The sequence below is a fragment of the Charadrius vociferus genome, unplaced genomic scaffold (assembly GCF_000708025.1).
Source record: "Charadrius vociferus isolate BGI_N301 unplaced genomic scaffold, ASM70802v2 scaffold375, whole genome shotgun sequence".
NCBI lineage: Eukaryota > Metazoa > Chordata > Aves > Charadriiformes > Charadriidae > Charadrius > Charadrius vociferus.
This window is the reverse complement of record NW_009648440.1, coordinates 569388-594326: the sequence shown is the minus strand read 5'-3', so window position 1 is coordinate 594326 and position 24939 is coordinate 569388. Positions and strand designations below refer to the sequence as shown.

Below are 24939 nucleotides of genomic sequence, written 5' to 3'. Positions count from 1 at the left end.
CCGCCCTTTATATTTCTCTGGTTGTATATGCCTGCCAGTACATACCTGTACCTCTGAAGACGTTTTAAACAGGAGTTTATTCTTACATCAAACGCATAACGTACACTCACAAAGATGTATTTGACCCTGCTGTAGGCATGCAGATATTCAGATTGTGACAAATACCTAGGACTGGCCGTCAGAAACCATGGTCCCATTAGGCAGGTGGAGCACAAAACGATAGCCCCTGTCCTGAAGAACTTTCTGCCCTACGATACTGTTGGAGAAGACATGCTGAGGCATGAGGTACAAGACAACTACAACCGTAAACAGCATGGAAAATAGAATTATTGCGTAGGGAAATTGAGTCATTTCTCAGGTCAGGGCTAAAGACTCAAGTCAAGATTGTTATTGTGCCATCCTCCCAGCAAAAATTCTATTCATCGCACTGTAATTAAACCAATATTGGAAAAATATTGGCAAAAATGTAAGGGTTACCCTCCTTACTAGCTACATACTTTTGTAGACAGTAAGACTGAAAGCTCTGAACATGTGTGCATTCCTGTCGAACCCACCAGCAGCTGGTTCTCATAGCTTCACATAACCAATATGAAATCTATTGTTATTTTAGATTTCCAGGTTTACTCCTTCACCTAATATTAATTTAATGTGGGCTTCAGCATATATATCACTGCTGGAAATTGCTCCATGGCTTATTTAAGCACTTTGTATAACCATTATACTTCATCATTTGGGATGCAATAAAGATCGGTTGATACATTCAGCAGCAAAATTACTCATTTGTGAGCTATTTGTTTTAAAGAGCCTCAACCAGTCAAACTGCAAATATATGAGGTTTACAGATCAGAGCAAACCACAGTAACACATGCTTTTTGAAGCTTATTGCACTTTTTGCTAAGTAATCATTTAAACAGTATCAGGTATGCTTTGACTGGGTTGCATTGGCTTTCCCATATCAACTAGCAGGAAAATTATTCTGCTGACAATAACTGTACATTGCAGCAGCATTCATAACTGGAAATTCATTTTTTATTTATATCATGTTGGGGTGAGCTCAAAAGTCAGTCAAGGTTATAGTTGCTCCTTTTTGTTTAAAAACAAATTGGAAGGAAGTGCCTGGTGGTCTGTTCCCAGTTGCTGGGAATCTCCTTCACTTGTATTGATGATACACCTGCTGGGTATACCACATTCTCTACATATTCACCCATCATCCTCTAAACTAACAACATGCTCTAAATTCAGCCACACCTGAGATGGACATTCTTAAGGCACAATTTTTTTTCTTTTTGCTTGTGCCAAAGCCTTTCATGGGATACACTGTGAATGTTATGACTCTTGAAGGCTTGTGAGAGGCTGGGTTTCTGCCATGTTATTCCAACTTTCCAGACTACAGAGAGGTAGGAAAAAAAAAATACAATCTTGACTCTTTCCTTCGTTTTTGAACAGATGACACTCCTTTTTTTATGTGAAAGTATTTTTGCATTAGTTGCATGGAAGGACAATGGCAAACACCTGTTTGGGAAGACGTGGAGAGCCCAATTACAGAATCGCAGAGTGGTCAGGGTTGGAAGGGACCTCCGGAGATCATCTAGTCGAACCGCCCTCCCAGAGCAGGGTCACCTACAACAGGTTGCACAGGATGGCATCCAGGCGGGTTTTGAATGTCTCCAGAGTGGGAGACTCCACCACCTCTCTGGGCAGCCTGTTCCAGTGCTCCACTACCCTCAAAGTAAAGAAGTTCCTCCTCATGTTAAGATGGAACTTCCTATGTTCAAGCTTGTGCCCATTATATCTTGTCCTATCACTGGGCACCACTGAAAAAACCCTGTTTCCAGCCACCTGGCACCATCCCTTTGAGTATTTGTCAGCATTAATAAGATCCCCCCTCAATCTTCTTTTCTCTAGATTAGAGACCCGAGTCCCTCAGCCTTTCCTGGCCCAGCAAAGGGCCATCTTTGTGGTCCTTTGCTAGACCCTCTCCAGCAGATCCTTGTCTTTCTTGAACTGGAGAGCCCAGAACTGGACGCAGTACTCCAGATGTGGCCTCACCAGGGCAGAGTAGAAGGGGAAGATGACCTCCCTTGACCTGCTGGCCATGGTCTTCTTGATGCACCCCAGGATGCCATTTGCCTTCTTGGCCACTAGGGCACATTGCTGGCTCATGGTCATCCTGTTGTCCAGCAGGACTCCCAGGTCCCTCTCCACAGAGCTGCTCTCCAGGAGGTCAGCCCCCAACCTGGACTGATGAATGGGGTTATTCCTCCCCAGATGCAGTACCCTACACTCGACCTTTTTGAATATCATAAGGTTTCTCTCTGCCCAGCTCTCCAGCCTGTCCAGGTCACGCTATATGGCAGCACAGCCTTCTGGCGTGTCAGCCACTCCTCCCAGTTTTGTGTCATCAGCAAACTTGCTGATGGTACACTCTATCCTTCATCCCGGTCATTGATGAATATTTTGAACAGAACTGGACCCGGTACTGACCCCTGAGGGACACCACTTGTTACTGACCTCCAATTAGACCCTGCACCACAATTTGAAATCCATGGGACACATCTACCGACTTGGTGGCCTTTGGATCTTGTGAGCATTGCACAGCTGTGTTTCACTTGGGATGCCACCACTGGAACAAGAAACTTTCAACAAGAACAGCTATATGTCTTCATCCAAGTTCCTCGTCCTTTCTTCTCTAGTCCTTGACTTTTCTTTCAATTACTTCTGGACTCTTCCTTCTTTCTTCCAGGACTGAGGTTCTGGATGTCCAAGGCACATGGAAGGAAAAGGTAGAAGACTCCCAGCTAGCAAAGGCTCCTCTTTCCACCCAGGCTGCTCACTTCCCTCACTGATCCATGACCTTTCCCTTGTGCTGCTTATGCACGGAAGCCACAGTGCTGTGGCACACTATCCAGTGGCAAAGCCACCTTACAGGCTTTTTCCCCAGTCACTTCTGGTTTTGTCCTGCCTCTAAAAAGAAAAGTGCTGTCTCAGTTGTGCTGAGGGCGCGGGGCAACACTGAGAAGTGGATCAGGGAACTGACATAGCTTTAAGAAACTGCAGAGGAAAAAGGGTCCCTGATCCACCTCACAGACTAGCCACATAAGTAGCTGCTGCAGTACAACTGGAACAGCAGAACAGAACAGTACCATGGGTACATGGGAAAGAACAAAAATTATGCTCCTCATCCTGATACTCTGAGAACAAGTGGTACAGAGCAGTCACAAAACCACCAAAATCCTTCAAACAGAGGGAAGTTTTAACTGCTGTCTCTGACTGGACCTGCAGTCAAAAGAGAGGACATCTTCCAGGTGGACACAATGGTGAGCTTCCAAAAACCCCTCTCTAGGCCCTCTCTAGGTTTGTTAGTAAAGCCCTGGACCTCCCATATAGCTGAAAATTTGAGGAAACACATAATTACATCCAGGTTTTAGAACTACCTGCTATGTCATAAGAATTCTACTGGTGATTTAACTGTGTGTTAGCATAGAAAACTGAAAGTAAGGATGAAATATTTTGCTCTTTGTACATATATATAGACGCACACTCCACCCACTCTAAACAAATTCCAACTGGGACAGTTGTGTACAAAGCAAAAAACTCGTAACATCCAGAAAGAACAGCTCAAACCAGCTATTTTGCTTGAAGTCATCTCCAGCAAGACCAAATCTGCTATTGGCCTGTGACAACTTAACGGAGGTGAACATGAGAGTTTTCACACTGTGAAAACAACCTAGAATTACTTAAAGAATTTTCAAGGAACACGGATGAAGGAGAGGAAAAGACCTATGCTTTTGCTAATGAATACCATCGGCTTCTCTATACATCTGACTATTATCAAGGTGGCTGCTAGATGGATGACATGGATTTGCTTCACCCTTCGGTGCTCCAGCAGACAACAGATGGAGATATTACGTAAGATAAATAACACTAGCTAATCTAAGCATAAAGGACTATTGACATTTTCCCAAGTAAAAGCAGAAAGGAATTAAACTATTGCTGATTTGTCCAGGTTCACTGGGAGGCTATCAGTAAGACTAGATTGCAGTGGGTGGGTGGAGGGATGGAAACAGGGTGTGCGTGAAAACCTGCATCATCGGTGTTAGCTCAAAGGGTAGCAGCTGGATTTCTGGGAACCATGTCCCCCGTCAGTGGTTATTTTTACCACAAGTTTCAGTAGTATCATCACAGTGCAGCCTTAGTCATGGGCCTGGGTTCTGGCACACTAAGTGTTTCACAAATCCAGTATCAAAACGTGCAGTCCAGTGATGATTCCTGCCCCTATAAACTGAGGTGCTAACTGTATGAGAAATGCCAACAAGCAGATGAAGGCTGGAGGTATAGTCCACTGGAATCATGAAAAGAAACTCAAAACTGACAGACAGGTCTCTCAGCTTTTCACCGCCTCAGCCATCTGCAGCCAGCTGTTTTGGTAGGCATTGCAAGAAATGAGGAGTTTGCAAAGGAGAGGTTTGAAAGAGAAAAGGAAAGTGGATATCACAGAAAGCACCTCCGGTGTGAAAAGCAGTATCAGAGAAAACCCAAAATGCTCACAAGGACATTTAACAAGTGGGAAGAAATGTTGGAATCACTGTCCAGTTTGATGCAGGCACCAGTTTCTGCAGAAGGACTAAGAGCTGGTAGATGAGAAGAGGCTATGATGAGCCCTGACAGTGAACATATTGATAAGCTACAGAAGGGATAACAAGAAAACATACAAAGAGAAGAACTCAGCTCTGCTGAGAAGGACCTGGGGGTCCTGGTGGACAGCGACTGGCATGAGGGTGCCCTGGCAGCAAAGGTGGCCAAGAGCATCTTGGGCTGTATCAACAGGAGCACAGCCAGCAGATTCAGTGGAGAAACTATCCCTCTTTACCCAGTGCTCGTTAGACCACATCTAGAGTACTGCATTCAGTTTTGCGCCCCCCCCCCCCAATATGGGAAAGACATTGACAAACCGCAACAATTTCAGCAACGGGCCACCAAGAAGATCAGGAGGGCTGAAACATTTGCCTGTGAAAAAAGACTGAGGGAGCTGGGTTTGTTCAGTGTGGAGAGGAGACAGCTTCAGGGGAACCTAACAGCAACCTGCAAGTACGTATAAGGAGGTCATCAACAATATAGACCCAGGCTTTTCACTCCTATGCATGGTGGAAGAGTGAGAAGTAATGGATGTAAGCCAAAACAAGAGAACTTCAGAATGGCTAGAAGAAAAAACTTTTTCACCATGAGGAGTCAAGCAGTGGAATAGGTAGCCCAAAAAGCTTGTGCAGTTTCCATCTTTGGATGTTTTCAAGATCCATCCAGATAATGTCTTAAGCAACATGGCCTGACCTCAGAGTTGACCCTACTTTGAGGAAGAGGTAGGCCTAGAGATCTCCTGAGGTCCCTTCCAACCTGAATTAGCCTTAGATCCTAAGACTATGAAGATGAAGGAAAGCCAAGGTAAAGATGTGGTGGGAAGATAAGACAGGGTACTCCTTTGATTCCCATATTGCTGTTCCCAGCACACTGAACTAATACAGGCAAGACTCTTCAACACCCTCCCATATCTGCATTACTGTACAGTGTCAGGTGCAATCTCCCTTTTAAACAAGAGACAGAAAGTCTATAGAACCAATAGCTGTGGTAAGTATCCTCACTCAGGTTTTACTTGGGGAAATAAAAAGCTAAGAACAGCCAGACAAAGAAAGCACCGAATGTGTTTGGAAAATTCATTACCTTGAAAGGCTGAGCACACAGGTCCAGTTGTGCTCCAGTGAAATTGCATGTGTGTCTGAGCATCTGTTTATTATATCATATGCTGGAAAAGCCACTATATTACTCATTTGCAGTTCACTGGTATGTAAGGTGCTTATTTTTTAGACCTGGACTTAAAAGTCCACAAAATTAAATTAGGATAGAATAGCATTGGATATACCTTTTTTCATCACTCCTGTTTTTGAGGTACGCCTGAGTTTTGGAGAGCTGCTATAAATGTTTCAATCATTACTCTCAGACAACACATTACTTGCTTTCAACACCACCTCCCACACCAAGACTGATAATAATACTTTAAAGTACAGAAATGCTTTGATGGCTCGTGGTCATAATTTTTGTGGTCACTTATACTTCTTGATTTTTCAAAAGGAGATCAAGAGTAGATGTGTACAGTACAAAGTCTGGGAAGACTTTCTGATTGATTTAGAAAAAGTCTTTTGAATCAGTCTCAACAGGTTTTTGCCTTAAACCTACTCTCCTTTTCTGTGTCTTTCTCCTCTTCCACCCCACCGGCCCCCCATCTTGTTTAAACTTTCTCTGTTTGCCCCCAGAATTTTTCATATTGCTGCCAATGCCCAAAGTACAGCTCTTTGCTCTTCTACCTTCCTCTTACTTTGTCTTAATTCAGTGGTTTGTTTTTCTTGTATCCAGTCTCACGTGACTGTCCATCCACTTTCTCTCCTCATTTCTGAGCCCCTATTTTCTTCTTTCTTCTTCCTGTGTTTTCAGCCAATTGTCTTTAGTTGAGAATGGGAATTCAAGTCCTGTTTACCGTCTAGATGCTTGCTTGTTGACTTTCTTTATCCAAGTGGGGATCAGTAAAACTGGCTTGGATCAAAGGTTTTGCAAATGAAGTTTGCAGTTTGTCAGATTAAACTCTTATTGCTTGTAACAGCCATTTTTAAAGTTTCCTTGGCTTCAGCCCTGCAAGGCACTGATCACTCTCAGTCGGATTCCAGAAGTACGGTGGTCTCTGACCTGAAACTATTTAGGCATTTAGGTTATGTTTGACTGAGCACAGGAACTATCCCATTGATTTAAATGGGACTACTCGCAAGTTTAAAGCTCAGCATGCACTTCAGTACTTTGCCTGACTGGGGCCAGAGGGCTCAGGTTCCTAAAGCTTCAATACCAGCACTGGCTACAAACAATATGAAATTTAACATCCTGATGAGAGAAGACTTGACGATCAAGTGATTTCTAATCCAATCGTGCAGCTTAGTGCAGCATCTCCACAATGAAGAATATATTTTTGCCTTCTTTCCATGACTATCCAACACTAAAAAAAGAGATTCACAATGTTCTGCAGAGTATACAGCCAAACTTGAGATGATATGCATCACTGTAAAGGCTTTATTGACGTTTGTTTAAGATGATCTACGTAAGTCACTCAAAAGAAATTCAACCTTCCCAAAGTCATGCCAATAAAATGTTTATGCTACACCATCATCTATTCTCTGTTGTACCTCCACATGCATACATACATACATTATATATCTTCAATTACAGTAAAAGTAATTAGACAATAAATCACAGTCGAGGCTGTACCTCATTTGTTCAGACATCCAAGTTAAATTTACATACTAATGGTTGCGTATTTGCCTTTAATAGATGCACTATTAGAAAGTAAACATAATAAATGAATAACCATTTAAGCATGGAGTTACCTAATCTTGATGAAAAATATCTCAAAATGTAGCAGCCAGTGAATCTATTTACTTTTTATTGGAAAATAAAGCTAATCACAGACTAAGAAGATAAATATAAATTATACGGAGTAGCATACTAATGATGGATCAGACAGACCCACCCTGTGCAGTGAATGTAAAAAGATCAAACTGGTTGAAATGACTGGCTTATACATTAGGTGCTCTCTTTCTCAAGCATGGAAAAAAGGATATGGACTAAGATGGTTTAATTTGCAAAAGTTTCCCCTTAGACCTGCCAGTGCATTTTACTTTCAGCATCTTCTAAAGCTTCACGACAAGCTATATGTGTCCCAGCAACAACCAGGTATGTGCACAGGGATGACGACTGTCTCAGAAAACTGAAAAGTGCACAGTAAGGTAAAAACGTTGTACTCCGCAACTGTGTGAACGAGAGGGCTCACATATGTAGCAAACAGTGCAAACAGGGCTACTGGATAAACCATTGTCATTAGAATAGGGGCTTAATTCCTGTGACATACAGAGCAAAGGCAAATGGGAGTGAGTGAAGCCCAGCCTTTGCTCTCTTGCACAGGAGAAAGATAAACCCACTTTGATTTCCTTTCCCGTACAACGAATCACTTCTTTCCACACAACCACATCTTTCTGAAGATACCTTTTTTCTCATCTCTGCTAACCTTGACTGTTCACTTTTCAAAGCAGAGACGGTCTCCTAGTTTAGGGCCACGTACACCATTCTGGCTACAGCAGTACGGGAGGTGAACAGTGCCAATTCAAGCTGTTTGTCAGCTCTCCTCACTCCACTGCTAAAGGTTACTAGCCCCTCATGTTTCCCAGCAGAGCTGCTCTAGGAGCTTTGTCTATCCTGGCACCATCAGAATGATTTTGATTAGAAAGTCTATTGTTTTGAGAATTGAAGCTAACAGGTTATTATGAAGGAATTACGAAGGAGTTTGGCGAGACTGCATGTGCCAGCAGATACAAGGAAGATGCAGCCCCTGGAGATGATGGGAGGGGTGGTAAAAAGTCAGCTTATTGCAGATATGGCAGAAATGAGGAAAAGAAGAAGACAGCAACTCCCATAATCTCACAGAGGGAGTCTGCAGTTTAGCTAGGCATCTGATCCAGATTCCCTTGGTACCAAAGCTTCCCTTAAAACAGCATAACCATGCTTCTGGTTGACCTCAATCTGGGCCACAAGGCTCATCTGCAATCAAAATAAATAACTATTTAAAACAACAGCAGCCACAGCCTCCAGCAGCATCAAATGAAAGTGACTTTGTGAGGAGAGAATGCATCAGCAGTCAATTGAGATGACATGCCGCTTGCTCACTGCAGCAGTGAAATGATGGAGGTTTCAGGAACCGTCCTGCTGCCAGAGCCCATTCGTCTTAATCAACACCTCTGGGCACACCGCACTTCATCTGAACTGTGAGTGTCTTCCTCCCCTAAATGTCATTTCATTTTTGTACCTTTTCGAGAGTTGTCAGCCCACGGACACATGGTTTTTTGGTAAGAATGCTGGCTCAGCACGAACCGGAAAGCGATTACACGGAACTATGCTCAGAGCCCTGACGAACACAGATGTAACACAGCGTACCACATCGGATCCAAGCCATTTGTTTTATTACATTACTCCTTGCAGGTGCTTAGTCTTTCCTGCCCCATCCGTCCTCAGCCTTTCATTTCACAGCCTGAGCAGAACCCCTACACAAGTGATTGAAGGCCTCTGATCCCCCACATTGCTGTGACTCGTGTCAAATTATAGCTGGAGCGATTTGGTAATCCAAATCAATGCAATAATCTGATCTGTTGGGAGCAGCACTCTAACACTGCTGTGCTGAGTGGCCACAATGGTACAAGCACTGTTTGCTCTTCCCAACAGCTTTTTGACCTACTGAAGCCTGCACACGTATATTGAGCAACTGATGACACAGGGAAAATTCAGACACATTCAAGATGTTAAAAGGCACAAAATACGTCCTTTTAAGTCTCAAGAAAATGCTCCAATTAAATTCCATTTTTGAACAAGACTATATTTAGCCCAGCTATTATTACAGGTTACTGCTATGTAGTGTGGACTTCATGTATTTGAAGAACATTTTAATGAACAGAAAGAAAATATTTATGTTGGTGGATAATATACAGATTCTAAGAAAGGATGGGGGGAGTATCCAAAGGTTGAGAGGTCTGTCTTGGTTAAGTGCATAAAGGATGGACATTTACCCAGGCCTTCTGAGGCTGCAGGATTCAATCTGTGTAATGAAAGGCTCTCAGAACACCTGGTCTGTCTTGGTTCAGTTCAGTCAGGCTGAAAAGTACTGCATGGCCTTGCATGCAGAAAATCTGACACTTTTTTTAATATCCATTGAGATTTCTTACAACATCAACACTGGAAGACAGGCTAAAAGTTTTCTTTTAAATATGATATGAATAAACCATGTGATTCATTAATTATGACTCTTTAGAAAGTACACAGGTGCAGAAGGTCTGCTAACTTGGTTTTACAGCATACCTGAAAAATAACATAGAACAGAAAGAAAAACTGGCTTATTAACTCCCATCACCCAAGATCTTATGGTAGACCAAAGATTATTTCACAGTATTCTCATTTGAAGGGTCATTAACCCTTTATAAAGCAATGCCTGTATGTACTAGAAGTAGGTACAGTACTGAGCTCAAAAAAGCTCAGTGTTACATACCAGATGAAAGCTGGATACAGACTTCCTTTTAAACAAAAAAACAAGCTTGCCTCTAGTCTCTTATATTTAGAGACAGAGTTGAGAAACATAAGCTAAGAGTTAGGAAGAACTATTCTACCAAAATTGAAGATGGGACACCCAAGTGTGTATGTATGTGTTAAAAGGGAAAGGGGAGGGGGAGGGAGGGAAGAAAAAAAGTCCCTAAGAAGTGCTTGATACCAGAGCAAAAATTTGCTTCTAAAACATTGGCCATATCCTTTCTTTAGAAGAGAGAAGGAAAAGATTGAAAATTATCCATCTTTCTACCTCTGCTGCCCCTCTCCCATACCCCTCATTCTCCCAATCTCTATACTTTTCATCGGCCTATTTGCTGCGGTACAACAACTGCCAACACATTAATGTGATAAAGAAGTAGTTAATGGCCCAGTAATATTATTCTGATGTTTCCCTTTGGTCCAGGTTAGAGCACAGTGGCAGCTGACAATTCCTCCTCCTTGAAGTCCCCTACCTATTGCATCATACCTCCTGATTCAGGTTATTACTTCAAAATGTGTCTCAGCCAGCAAGCCTCAACGTCATGATCTCTCTACAACATCAGTTCTGGGTTGGACAACTTTCCTCCCTGTTCCAAGTTGAACCAATGCCAGCTGAAACCAACGCTGCTCAGCAAGAAGACATGCTTAAAGACCAACCAAGACCTTGTCACCGCTCTCCTATTGATGACACAGTTACCCAGCAAAACAGTGCAAAACCATGTGCTCCCAGTGACTCCTGCTCAGCTAAGGTTACCAAACAGCACCAATTAAAAAAAAAAAAAATAAAATTCTTTCACTTCCAGCTTCCTAGAAACTGTGTCTTTACCTCTGAGCCTATCCACAATAACCTATGCTGCTGTCATCTTCAGATTGGTTCAGTACACCTGACTTTATCTGCAGCTGAACACGAAAATTATTTGCAACTTAGAGAAGCCAGACACCCAGCCCTCTCTTTGGCTCACCTTCAACATTAGACCATATCATTCCGACAATGTCGGCCCTTCCCCAAAACCCAATCTACTGCTAATATCAGTTTGAGTCTTAGATCCACAATTTTAAAGCAAGAAAGAAATTTCATCTTAATTCCATCAGAGATCAGACTGCAATCTATAAACCAAGACACAATCCATGCTCCCCAGGAGCAATACCAATCAGAAAGATATGGGCTGAAAAGAAGGACACTTGAACACTCCTTATTGAAAAGAATAATAAACCTTTTGTAGGGGATCAGGGAAATCTACAGGCAGACCCACCTTTAGGAACAGCGGCAAAAACCTGTCTTCTTTCTGTAAGTGATAACTACAATCTGAATACCTCAATGCTGGTATTACCAAAAAAAAACCTCAACCAAAAGAACAAACTAAACCAACCAAACAAAGAAACAACCAAACCAACACGAAAAAACCCATCCCACCCCCAAACCTATCCAAACACCATTTTGACTTCTGACTCTACCAGAAGATGTGCCAGAATTGCCATGAATTTAAAAATGGACGCTGCTACTGATTTGATGTGGAGACTGCTCAAATGTCATCTGAGCTTTATTGCTGTTGATCTCCCCTTTTATATTTTTAATTCTTAAACAACATAATCAAACTGTTCACAAACAAAGAAAGGGAAATGGTAAAAGGCAGCAGCAAAAAGCATTTTGCTGCTTTAGTACTTCAGACTTTGCCAAGCATCTACATAGCTATGCCAGCTGAACTCTCCCAAAAAGCAATGATACCAGCTGACTTGAACCGTCCTGTGCTCATGCTGAAGCATATTATGGAAGTAGCATTTCCACTCAGTTCAATTACAAAAATCACCTCAGTAGAGAAGTTACAAAAGAAATACAAGCTGAGCCTGCACTCTCCCCCAGCTATTACCTGGAGTAAAGAGCTGATACATTGAAGATGGCGAGGCATGTTCACAAAGCATTTTGCCGAAGTTTGACAGTGTAACTCACGTTGACTTCAACGAATGCAGAGCAAAAACAATGGGAAAAATTTGGAATGTATTACAATATTTGAACGCTTAGCATCAAACACATTCTTATAATGAAACAGAATTAGGGATGCAATTCAAGAACATACCCAAACCAGACACAGGCCTAAATCAATCCCTATTCTGAATAAATTTAAAAGTTAAATTTATGCTTAAGTATTACTCAGAACAATGATATTCACTGGGTATCAGCAGCAACTCACAACATTATCTGACTGGAAAAAATGTTATTGTCAAAAGCTGGATTTTATTGCAGTGTATCAGAGAATCGTAATAGGTGGAAAGCTGTTGCTTTAAAACCTAATCTGTTAATGGCACAGAATTTTAATTATGTGATATTCTCTAGGGCTACACACACTTCTTACTGCCAGAAAATTATTATCATATACATATATATTATTTTACCTGGAATTTTATTTTTTGCCAAATGTGAGGCACAATAAACTGCTTCAAGAAGCGTTCATCTTCACTCCAGAACAGTCGGATGTCAGGGATATCATACAGGATCATGGCCAGCCTCTCCAACCCCAAGCCAAATGCCCAGCCAATTTTATCCTGCGCACCAGCTGCAATAAAGAAACAAACAAGATAAGAATTCAAGAGCTTAGGTTCAAAACATGAAAAATTGCTGATAAAATGTCCACCTATTTACCAAGGGGAAAAAAAAAAGGTGAAGTGGCAAGACAGAAAAGCATACAAGTAACTGCCAAACGCAAGATCTAAAGGCTACAGGACAGATCCCACTTCCATCAAAAACTGCAGCAAAACTGGGCATATCACTGAGTTCAGGAACCAAAAGTGGTAATAAAGCCACACCTTTGGCAATTTGTTTCCAGTGTTTCAGACAGACTTTGAGAAATGCTGCATAACGCTATACACTGCTTCCCTTTACTGTCCTTAGAGCCGAGCGCTTCACACCTGACTCAGTTGTGTTTGACAAGACATGTAAACATGAATTTCTGTGCAGAATGTTTCACATGGGCTGACAGACCAGGCCAAGCCTATGCAGCATTAACATCGTTACCAACATCTAAAAGGATCCAAATTGCCTCTTTCGAGGCATCTAGAAAAAAAAGAGCAATGGGATGAGAGGTGTTGCTGCGTTAGCATCACACCTCCAACCAAGGAACTCCCGGGCTGCTGTCCCTGGGACAAGCCACTGCTCCCACATGCACAAGTCTCTTTTATGCAGCACTAAATATAAAAAGACAAGAATATTTAATACAGAAGAGCGGGACAGATATTAATGATGCAACATTTCTGTCAGCAAAGTAAATATTCATACCTTCCTTCATTTACAGGGCAGGAGCATTGAGTTATTAAACAGGGACTTTTTCAACACCAGGAACCAACTGCATGTTTAGCCATTATCCTACTGATTTTGAAATAAGCTGGGAGCCCAGCAGCTCTTGCTAAGGCCCAGAGCTTTTTAAAACTTAAACAAATGCCTAAATAAACACTTACGCTGAAAGGATGCATGCACGTATGACAGACTTGACTCTTCACCATCAGAACTGGCAGTGTGCTCCTGAGTCACATAATGTCACTGTACATCTCACAGCTATCCAGCTAGACCAAGGCCATACCTGACTCCCCCAGTATTAATTTAAACTCTAATTTTTTGGGAAGCTTTGAACTTGGCAGCTTCCCCACCATCATGCAGGAGGCTGGAAGCGGAAGTAGTCTTTCTGACCTCAGCCTCTGCGATCAGAAAGGAGAGAGTTCCTGTTATTTGGGCGTCGATGACATCCTGAGGTATGCTGTCGTGTTCAATGCTGAGACAAAACAGTCCAGAGTCCTGTTTAAATTGAGGCTGGCATAACAAGCTTGAGAAAAGAGACACAGTCATCACTTTGATTCTTTTAATTAATTTGAACCTGCCTATTTACCTGGAATACCAAGTCCTCAGCAGAACCCCTTTGTGCCTCATCTGCAAGCTCAGCTGTATTGCAGTGGCAAAGGAATTTGGTCAACTTCATAACAGTACTACCCAAAGGAGTCTGCATATTCTGCCTTGTCCCTTCTTGTGTGCTCATGGACCAGATTTTGCACTTTCTAAACTTTGAAAGCAGACAGTCTATCAACTGAATTGTGGAAGTCCTAAATAGAGGACTGGGATTGGCAGAGCTGCTCAAACTAGTATGCTTAGACCAACCAACAGACTTCGAGCTAACCTGACCTTGGGAACCTACAATCCATGCTACCTTACATGAAAAACTGCCCAATTTGCTACTGCTGATTATTTTTAGAGAAAGGATAATGACTACATGGAATGTATTGAAATTTGTGTTTGGGAAAGATTTTGAGCTTTGATTTTAAGTGTCAACCATAAACTGTTTCTTTTCCAAGCTGAAAATACTATTTCTCTCCATGCTTCAGTATATAAAAGTAATTATATTTTTACGGCTATGAAGAAGGGAAAATAATTCATTGCAATGGTGTTGCTTCCCCAAACTTCCAGCTTGTCTTTCTTAGAACATCAACTCCTGCCTCAGTAGCGAAACTTCTATTCATTTCAAAAGTGCCAGACTTTCATACAGATATGGACATTTCTGCAGACTGATTAGGACAACCCATGCCCTCATCCAGAGGTAAGGTAGAGCACCTGGAGCAATATCCACAAGGGTTCTGAAGAGCCACTGCTTAATCTCAACAAAGGCATTAAACCCAAAACCTAAAGATGCTAAGTTAAGTGTCAATGTTGATTATTTCACTGATGCTCATTTAAGTATACATGATAGGAGGTGACGATCCTCCTTCCCCACATTACTGATGATTACTGGTAGATTGGACAGGAAAAAAAATATTAAACGACAGAACATGAGCAGAATGAGTATACATCCTGATAAGTAGAGCTTTATATTTAAGATTTGTGCTTTTTTAACTCTTTTTTTCCTCACACTTTATACCTAATTGATTTGCTATGCACTTTAATTCTGCAATGAATGTTTTGATTTTATATCAGCAATTTTTTGGGGGGTGTGGTTTTTTTGTTTGCTTTTTTGTTGTTGTTGTTTTAGGAGGACTGGAACACATCACAGGTTTTTGTACTCTGTAGCAGACAAAAAATTCTTAACCCAGCTATCTGCCTAGCGGCTCGGAACATTGTCATCTGAGCTATGAATAAACATCTAGCTGCAGATGATTCTTGTACAATTATCAGCCTTCAGACCACAAACTTCTCAAGTGTCCACAGTCAAAGCTATATCAGTGAAGAATTCCCTCTACTCAGAGAAGAACCTCAGCCCCCAACCCCCACCCCCCCAAAAAAAAAAAAGGAAAGAAAAGAAAAAAGAAAATGCAGATAATTAGAATTCCTCCTCAAATCAGCACTGGAAAATCTCCACTGCACTCCTTATCTTCAGTTATTTTATCTCTGATCTCTTCTCCAACTTCCTATTTGTAAAGCTCCAAGTCAATGTAGCACTGACTTAAAGCATCTGAAGAACTACCTTGGGGAACTCAACAAGACTAAAGCACACTTCTAAACATACTTCTGATTGGAAATGACCAGGTGGCTTAGAAGTTAAACGCGTAGATAACCACCCAGTTGTGTGAGAGATCAACCCAAAGCTTTTCACAGCACGTATATATGTTTATATACACTGAATTTTGGCAAGTAGTATGCAAAGTAGTCAAGTGAAGGTGAGTCAACATGACAGAAAGAATGAACACAGAATAGCTTTAAGCGTGGCAGAAAACAGGCTGAGGTTTGGACAGGAGACCTGGCCAAAGTGGCAGACTCCAGGGACCTGGTGGGGGAATCATAGCATCACTGCTTGAAATAATGCAGACCAATGGATAAAGCTTTCCTAACACATGGACTTTCCCCAACTGGGTCTCAAAGGTTTGTATGCTGCCAGGCTCCTGCTGCCTCACATGAAAAACTTGACTAACCCACCAGAAGTAAACCGCTGGAAGCTTTGCATGTCAGGTAACCAAAGATGGAAAAGGAAAGGATAAAATGGTTTGACTGGCTTCACACAGAGGGGGCTGAGACAGTCCAATCTGACTCCAGAAGTTTGCATCATCACAGCTGTGTCTTACAGGGGAGCTCCAGAGTCCTTGTGTTCCTTGAGAAGTCATATGTATCTGTCCTGCTCTTAAGCTTCCAGCCAAGATGAATCAGTTTACACATAAACGTAGACCAATCATGTTATTCTCCAAAAAATGTTGTTAAATGAAAGCTAAATTTGATCAGCCAGGATGGGAAGCTTCATAATTATTCATTGAGGCATATATAATGACCTACCAGAACTCACGGATTATATCCCACTGAATCCTCAGAAATACCCACAGACAGAAATAGTTACCTTCTCAAGGAGTGTGAGGCAAGACATTTTGCACTGTACAAGATTTTTAAGACATATTTTGCAACATAGTAGTCGGAACACATTAAATAAAACTTTTTGTTATACACTTCTGTCACACTTACTCTTATATCTATGCTGGCTTTTACTTAACAATTTTCGTTACTGCTGTAAAACTGCCAAAAAAGAAATCTTTCTTTCAATAGAGCCTAAATTGGGTCTTCAAATTGTTATACTCAGCAGTTATCGAGAAGTGAAAGAAATTAAATTTTGATCTTGGATTGAGGCAAAGTCAGGAGCATACAACAGTCTGCATACAAGGTGTTCTTCAAAAAATGCCCCAAAATGAATATACCTGAAGTGTGTGTAGCTGAAAGCTGGGATGAGTTCCAGAAGCAAAGACCTGAATTTGATCTCTTGCTTTCAGTCCAAGCCATAGCTGTTAATGAAGCAAATTCAAGAACTAGAATGGTGGGAAGAGAGGTGAACAGATTCTCAAGGATACACAGACTACACATCATGTTTTATAAAACAAACCATCACTTTAAACTGTGTAGAAAGTAAGTTACAGACACAATGAACATGTGACTTGACACAAAACATGAGAAATTCCTGAAACAAAGACCTATGCCCACATTTGAGCTCTATGTGTTTAATGGACAGCTTATGAACGTGGCTTTGAAAAACAGCTTCTTCAAAATAAATATTTACTTATCGTTAGGAATGCATGTTCTACATTAGGGCCATGGCAATGAGGTAAACCATGTTCACCCGTGTCAAAAATAAGCCATTTTAATTTTTTTCCTAATTCAGATTAAATTCCCATGTGTTGGGAGTGAAAGGTTTTACAGAAAAAAGCAACAACTAAGGTGTCAGTCTAATACAGAAGAGCTTCTGAAAGTGCAAGGTCAGGTGGCTGGCATGCTATGCAACTGAGGCCAAAAGGCTTACTGAAGTTTCCTTCTAAACTGCTCTCTTCAGCGAAAGCAAAAATCAAAACTGTCATATTATTCTCTAACTCCGTTAAATTGATGCATTCAGGCTCCCGTGTGCAATTCAGTTTAAATTACCTCCTAAAATAAGGACTTGGCTTTCAGACTATGCATGCTAAGTAAGCTACTCCTCAAGAACTCAAGAAAAGAAGTAAACATTCAATTATGCCTATTCTGTGGAAAAAGAACCTATCTTTCTAAGTCTCATATGTGGAATAATTTTCTAACAATAATAGTCACTTTGAGACCACAGCTTTGTCTCCTGGGTCAGACTGATCTGTTCTGTTTGCTCCACTTGAAAACTAAGCAAAGTAACTTTAAAGGCTTTGATTTAGTTTTTAATATGTATGTTTATTTTTGTTCCATAATCAGAATAGCTGGGTACATAATAAAGGAACAGCCTATTAAAAAAAAAAAATCTACCCAGGGAAGCCATCCACCAGATTCAACTTCCTTTTAATATGTAATTAACATAGATTCTACCATATTACCAATATTTCACCAGGTCAAATAGCTGAGAGGAAAACATTTCTCATAGAGGTAAATGGATGACCAGAGCAGCAGAAGACAGGAAAACTAAATTAGCAAGAAGAGAAAAGAGCGAACCAAAGCAACAGCAATGAGGAACTTTCCCTATTTTTTCCCACCTCGGACTGACACTTTCAGTTTCCAATTCTTTTATCTTTCTGCTTCTAAAGTTATGAATTCCATGGTCCCCCTCCCCCGTTCCTTTCCATCTTCCTATCTTTGGTCGAGTCCATTTCTTCCATTCCCACAAGCCCTCTTAAGCATTCACAACAAAATCAATGACAAAACCACCATTAAACAGAATCTTACTTGAAACTTCAGATATTTTTTCAAAGTTCGTAACCATACGCTGCAATACCATTCAACCTTTCAAGTTATGCAAGACAAAGTATGCACTTAACTCCCAAGCACAACAGAAGATACTCGACATTAACTACAAACACTTTTATGGTATAAGGTTTTCCTTTTCCTCTGTACTTCAGCTCACGTATCTGAACAAATGGCTTGCTTAGTTTTTGAGGTTTTTTTCCTTTACCCCTGTATATCTCAAGACTGGACATTCTCCATGGAGGACAGTGCAACTTGCTGTCATAATTTATGTCACAGAGCAAAATATGGATTGACTCCTCAGGTCTATTTCCCCTGGTTCTGCCTGTGGGCTAGAGTACTGCTCTTTTTGTTCTGTGTATCTAAAAGCAAATTCTGATTCCTTTCATAATGTTTTGTTCATTCAGACAAAGTTGGATTTTTGAGGTTTTGGGTCTCTTAATATCTTTTAATACCATTAAATGGCTCTAGACATTGAAGCCATGTAGATTTGAAAGAAATAAAAGCAATAAAGAAATACATGAGGGGCTGCCACTTGGCAGAAAGACCAAGTCTACAGTACGGTTCAAAAATTCAATTACAAATCTCATTTTTTCAGGGGTATAAGTACAGCTGGACAAATTCACTCCATATATATTCATTGCCCCCAGGTGCAACTTTCTTGGCAAACTTTCACCAATACCAAACTTGACCGTTTATTGTCTTATGAAATGGTCCTTTCTTCAAGAACAACAGGCAGAGCAAGGAACGAGAACACAAAGACCATCACAATGTGATACAATTGTCAAGAGATTAAGACATCCTCAAAAGATACAGAGACAGCAGTTTATGTATCGTAGCACAGGATGCTATTAGCATGTTTGATATTCCTGTTCAAAAATCAGAACGGCCAGACCACCTGTATATATTAAAAGGTTAAAACCTGCGTTCACCTGGTAGCAGCACGGTCTCATGGTTACTCTGAAAGCCTGACACTGCACAGTATATTCAACTTTTACAGGCAGGGACTGACACCACGTTTTGTATTTCTGCAGCACCTACCATAAAGAAGCCTTGGGCTCATGACTGGGATTCCTTGGCTTTACAATATACAAAAAAAAAAAAAAAAAAAAAAGAGACAGATAAGGTTTATGATTTAACAACTACATTCTTCTGCCACAAACTCATCAATTGGAAGAAACTCATGAAAAGCCTCATGATCACGTAGGCATCACTTGCCTGATAACTGGGGTTGAGATAATAGCCCTTCCTTTCCTAGAATGATACAGGTAAGACACATAATAACCGTAAAACATTAAATTTCAAAATCTTTCTGTCAATAGTAGTTCAGCATTCTGACGATAAAGCTATAAAAAGATTTCATACTGAAGTGCAGCATACATAGTCCAACACAATGAACTCCAACATAATCCCACTACAGTGTTTCATGGCAGTTCTGACAAGGTTCCAGGTACACACAATTAATTTATTTCAAAAAAATCACAACATGAAAGGTCCAGGTGTAGCTAAACATATTGTCATATAGCACAGGCTAGAAAAATCTTTGTTCAGAAGCACTACCCTCAGTTTTCCTTTCTTTTTACTAGAGACCTACTCCACCAGTCCTATGCTACAACAGTCCGAAGGACATTTCTCACTTTTGCTCACAAAGGGCTCTTCAAAGTGTGACTGGCTGTCCAAGCCAGGCCTGCTTATTGATCTCCCATCCAAAAAATTCGACCATTGCATGTTCCTGGGCAAAATCATTTCTGTCAATAGGTCTCATGCTATTCAAAGACATGGATATGTTCTAAATATATAATTACAGGAAGGAAGTACTATATGAGATCAGACACTACCAAGCAGACAATGTCACAAAAGGACCCTCTTGCATTTCTTTCTACACAGCTCCTGAGTATAGTGTTTCCAGTTGGTGCTTGTCAACCTGGCAACCTGCAAATATCTTTACCTGCACCTACAATATACCTATGGATTCTCAACTAGTCTTCTGGTATGTTTTGTACACATGGCATGCATAAAAGGGAAAGCATGCAGCTACAGCATCAATGGGCACCTCAGGAAACTCAGTTCTGTGTCTCAGCAAAAAAAAAAGTGATCCATGACCTGCTTTTTTTTTTTTCTGCCTGGGCCCAAAATCTTTGTTTCCTCTCTCACGCCCATGCTCCCAAGAACACCAAGACGGAGCAAAACCTGAACTTACAAATGAGTTTCTTTAGCTTGTAGTGCACTGCTTGACTTCTGTGCGGCCACAACCCTTTGAACTGCATCACCCGCGAAAGGACTTGGGCTGTGCCTAACCCTGTGCCTGCTCAGTGACCCCATGGAATGGCACTGCCGTGCTCAGCACTCTTCTGGGGCAGGAACTGAAGGTCTTCACTCAAGGCTACAGAGTTCTCCCTCCTACTCAGTTCATCTTTTGAAATTGTACCTGGTCATTATCAACTTGATGTCTATTAATGTATTCTCTTTGGATTTGGGGAGGCTTCCAAGTGGAAGCAGAGATACCTGCAAGAAGATGCTGAGCAGAAGCCTAATTCTAGGGGATGCCGCTGGCTACTTCACCACTACGCATTGCTAGGTATCTGGTCTAAGCCAGTCCCTTCAGCTCTACTGTAAATGGCGAGAGACAATCACAAATAATTACTCACTCTATCATAAGACATGTACAGACAAAACACTAATCTTTTCGACAGGTAAATCAGATTAGATGATTTTGACCCTATGTGCCCATTTCAGCTTCCATTTTTATCATGAAATAAGCATTGCTATATAATTACAAGGAAGAGAACAAAAATCTTTCATCTCAGAGTAATCACCACACATTAATTTCTCTTTTGGATTTCTTTCTCAGATTTCTTTTAATTAGTTTCATCATTTCTAGTAACCTCTTTCATGATTTAGGAACTCATATGACACAAATACAATGGAAATTACGTTTTGAGTACTCTCCTGTCCTTATCTCCCTCTTCCTGCACTGCACAAAGTGCCTATAGCCACTTTTAAAAAAATTATAATTTATTTCATTTATTTCAACTCATCTTATTCACCAGTAATACTACAGGATCACAGCCAGACCTCCATGGTCTTCTTGCTCACAAGTAGAACGAGTTAGAGACTATTTTTAAAACTAACCCACCATCTCCATTTGAAGCAGGTGAAAATAAAATATTGAAGGCAAAGTAATTATTCCTTAAGGTTCAAATTAACTGTTTCCTCTACTTTCTAATTTGTATGAAATTCCTGAGTTCTGGCAGCAGTGTGTTTATTTCTGAAAAATAATGATTTATTAAAACGTGACAAATTGTATTGCAGTTCAGCATAAAGTGGTTGAAGGAGTTTCACACAATACAGTATTAGCAGCTTCTACACTATGGCAGTTGGAAGAAATATAACATTATGAAGTCCCGCTTAAACTATGCAAGAAAAGCTTACAAAAAGACACAAGGAGAGGTTTTGCTTGAGGGACTTGAAATAATTTGTGGAGAGGCTTCTTGCCCTCTCTCGCCGTGTAGCTGACAAGGCATGTAAAAAGATGATGGAAACAGATGCAGAAGAAATAAAATATACAAGTGAAACAGATTATGCTCTGCAATTCTTTCTAGCAAAATGGCATGACTACAACAACCCTACAGTAAATGAAATCAATAGAAAAGGAGAGGAATCCTACAAGAACTTGTTTTTCCATCAGGGACTAATATCTTGGCAAGATATCACTGCTACTTTATATGTTCAAAATTAAGTTTATATGTAGTCGTTCAACGTACACTTTTAAATCTCCCTTTTATGCTATCTATCTCTAATGACATTTCCTAGCAAAGTGTATGAATAGCAAAATTTCCCATTTTACATGAAAGGCCATTTTCCCAGGTATGATGGGCAGTATATGCCCAGGGAAGTATATGCTTTGCTAAAATGAAAACCAAAATATTACCTTATTAGACAACAGCAACGTGTCCCCAACAGAATGAACTGGTAAAACTTGTTTTGCTTTGGAAAGTTTGACTAGATTCTTCTTAACAATGCACCTTTTCATCAGCACAAGGTCTGTGTCAGCCCAATTTCAGCAGCAAGTAGTTGGTTCTGCTGGTATGAAGTACAACTACAGCACACCTACATTGGCCAACCTCTCCTATCCTGGGCTGGGGAGTGACACCCACACACAAGGTGTGTGTTACAGTAGATTATGTGGTACACTAAGTTATTGATACACTGATGATGAACAGCTGGTGCTGTACACGTGCTTATGTAAACATGTTAGCATCCCACAGACAACCTCTTGATGTATGTTATAGCTGGCAAGTAGAGTTATACCACTAACAGCCAGAAACGAAGGGAATGCAAAAAGATGGGCTGCAGGATAACCCTGTAACTACCCTCTCCCTAGGTATATGTATTGTATAGAACAGTTTACTCCCTTACACAGGGACCAACAGCACAAAACAGAACAGCTTGCTTTACCTTTGGAGGAGGAGGGAATTTCCTCAGAAAAGATATTCAAAGAAGGCAAAGACTGCCACATAAAGCACTCCAACTTCCATAGCTCCTCGGAAAAAAATCATGATTATTCCACTACGTTCATATAAATTCTCAATTACATCTAATATTTTGTATGTGTAATAATTATAGAGGTATACACACACAGAATTACTCTACAAAGCTTGTAGTTATATTACACTGATGACTCATAAGAATGTGATGATATACAACACAGTATCTCAATTTTTCAGTTTTCAATTTAAAACAACCAGGAAATGGCCCACAAAAGTGAGCCTTAATGCAACACTTGCTGTTGCGATGAAATCTTCACATATTCTGAAATGCTAGAATTAAGGTTGCCTGAGGAACACTAAGATGCGTTCATCCTAGAAATACATTACAATGCTGTCTTCAATAAGACAAACAAGTATTAATCTTTCCACAAGATTTTGTTCTGTTCAGCACAGAAAAGAGGCAATGGTTAATGATCCCTGCTTGCGTTCTTTGCATTGCTGAATATGTACCCCAAGTGCCTTACACACTGAGCAATATTCAAGCAGAGCTCTGAAGAGACATTCTTTCTTTTATAAGCTTCCCAAAGAAGCACTCAGTTCCGCAATATTTAAATTCTTGAAAAATATTAAGGACTTTTTTCCTTCTTCCACATGTCTTGGTGAGTTGAGGAAGTATTGCTGTCTCCTGTACTGCAGACTGGGAACTTGGGCACAGAGGCTTTAAGATCAAAAGCATCTATTAATTTTGCTCCCGATCTGAGATACCTGGGACCTGATGTTTCTGAGCATCAAGCATTACACGGTGTTTAATATGTTCAAAGTGCAGCTCCCTATTATTACAGCTGCAGCTGTGAGCACTGAACACTACCAGCAAACCAGACTCCAGGGTCCCAAGTCAGGCACTGAGACAACAAAAAGCACACAATTAGGGGCCACATGCGAAAAGTTTGAGTTAGATGTTCCCACACTCACAGAATCACAGAATGCTCAGGGTTGGAAGGGACCTCTGGAGATCATCTAGTCCAACCCCCCTGCCAGAGCAGGGTCACCTACAGCAGGTTGCACAGGACAGCGTCCAGGTGGGTTTTGAATGTCTCCAGAGTGGGAGACTCCACCACCTCTCTGGGCAGCCTGTGCCAGTGCTCTGCCACCCTCAAAGAAGTTCCTCCTCATGTTCAGATAGAACTTCCTATGCTCAAGTCTGTGCCCATTATGTCTTGTTCTATCACTGGGCACCACTGAAAAAAGCCTGTTCCCATCCCCCTGGCACCCTCCCTTTAAGTATCCACTCAACTAGGAACAGAAGGAAGAGAAAGCAGAGCAGCATGCAAGTGCACACTGTCCTTTCCTGCTGTCATTAGACACCCACTTCATGCTTTCCAACTACTGCCCTAGTGAGGAAGAGGCTTGCAAGAACCTCATCTTCCATCCAGCAGTCCCAATTCATCCACAGAGGAATGACCATCCTGGAAACTGAATCAAATAGCGGTCCTTCACAGGAGAAGATGTAAACTTAGCAATGTCCTTTGCCTCCTAAATTACCCCCTGCCCCCCACCTTGCTCCCCTCAGGACTCCAGCTTTCCAACCAAGGTTTCTCTCTCTCTCTCTCTCAGACACAGCACGGAGGTTTTGAGGGAGCAAGCCTCCTGCATCCTGGAAAGGTGCTGATGGATGCCTACAGCCCCGGACTGAATTGCAGAGAGCCCGACAGCCTGTGCCCAGCTCAGGGTGAACACTGGATGAGTTCAGCTAACAGCAAGTCATGCTACCACTGAGCCCACGCTAACTGCAAGTTCCCAGAGGAAGCCAGAGCTAAACAAACTCCTGTGGATAAATGTGTTGGAACCCTTCACCCAAGTAGTGTTCTATCTTACTCATAGGTGCAGCCTCTGGGAAAAACAGTACTACTTACTAAACACAGTTGTATGCCTTTTTTTCCTGCTCCTAAACCACTAAAACAACAGCCTCCTTCAATGAGCAGTCAAAACTGTAGATGAGGTGGGCTAAAGATGTAATTAGCCTTTACTAGAAGTTGACTGAAAACTACAGGAGTACATAATCCGAAGTCCACTGAGGACAACAGAGAAAAAAAACCCCACCAAAACACACAGACTTCAGTAAGGTATGGAAAAGTTTCTTTCTTACTG

At 41.2% G+C, this 24939-nt stretch overlaps 1 protein-coding gene across 1 annotated transcript in view; it reads right to left on the bottom strand.

Annotated features, from left to right (window-relative positions):
* Positions 1 to 24939, bottom strand: part of FARS2 (phenylalanyl-tRNA synthetase 2, mitochondrial) — a 197251-nt gene that overhangs the window by 93178 nt on the left and 79134 nt on the right. The window contains exon 4 of the mRNA XM_009885411.1: positions 12550 to 12710. Within this exon, the coding sequence (XP_009883713.1) occupies positions 12550 to 12710 (161 nt within the window). The remainder of the gene's footprint in view (positions 1 to 12549; positions 12711 to 24939) is intronic.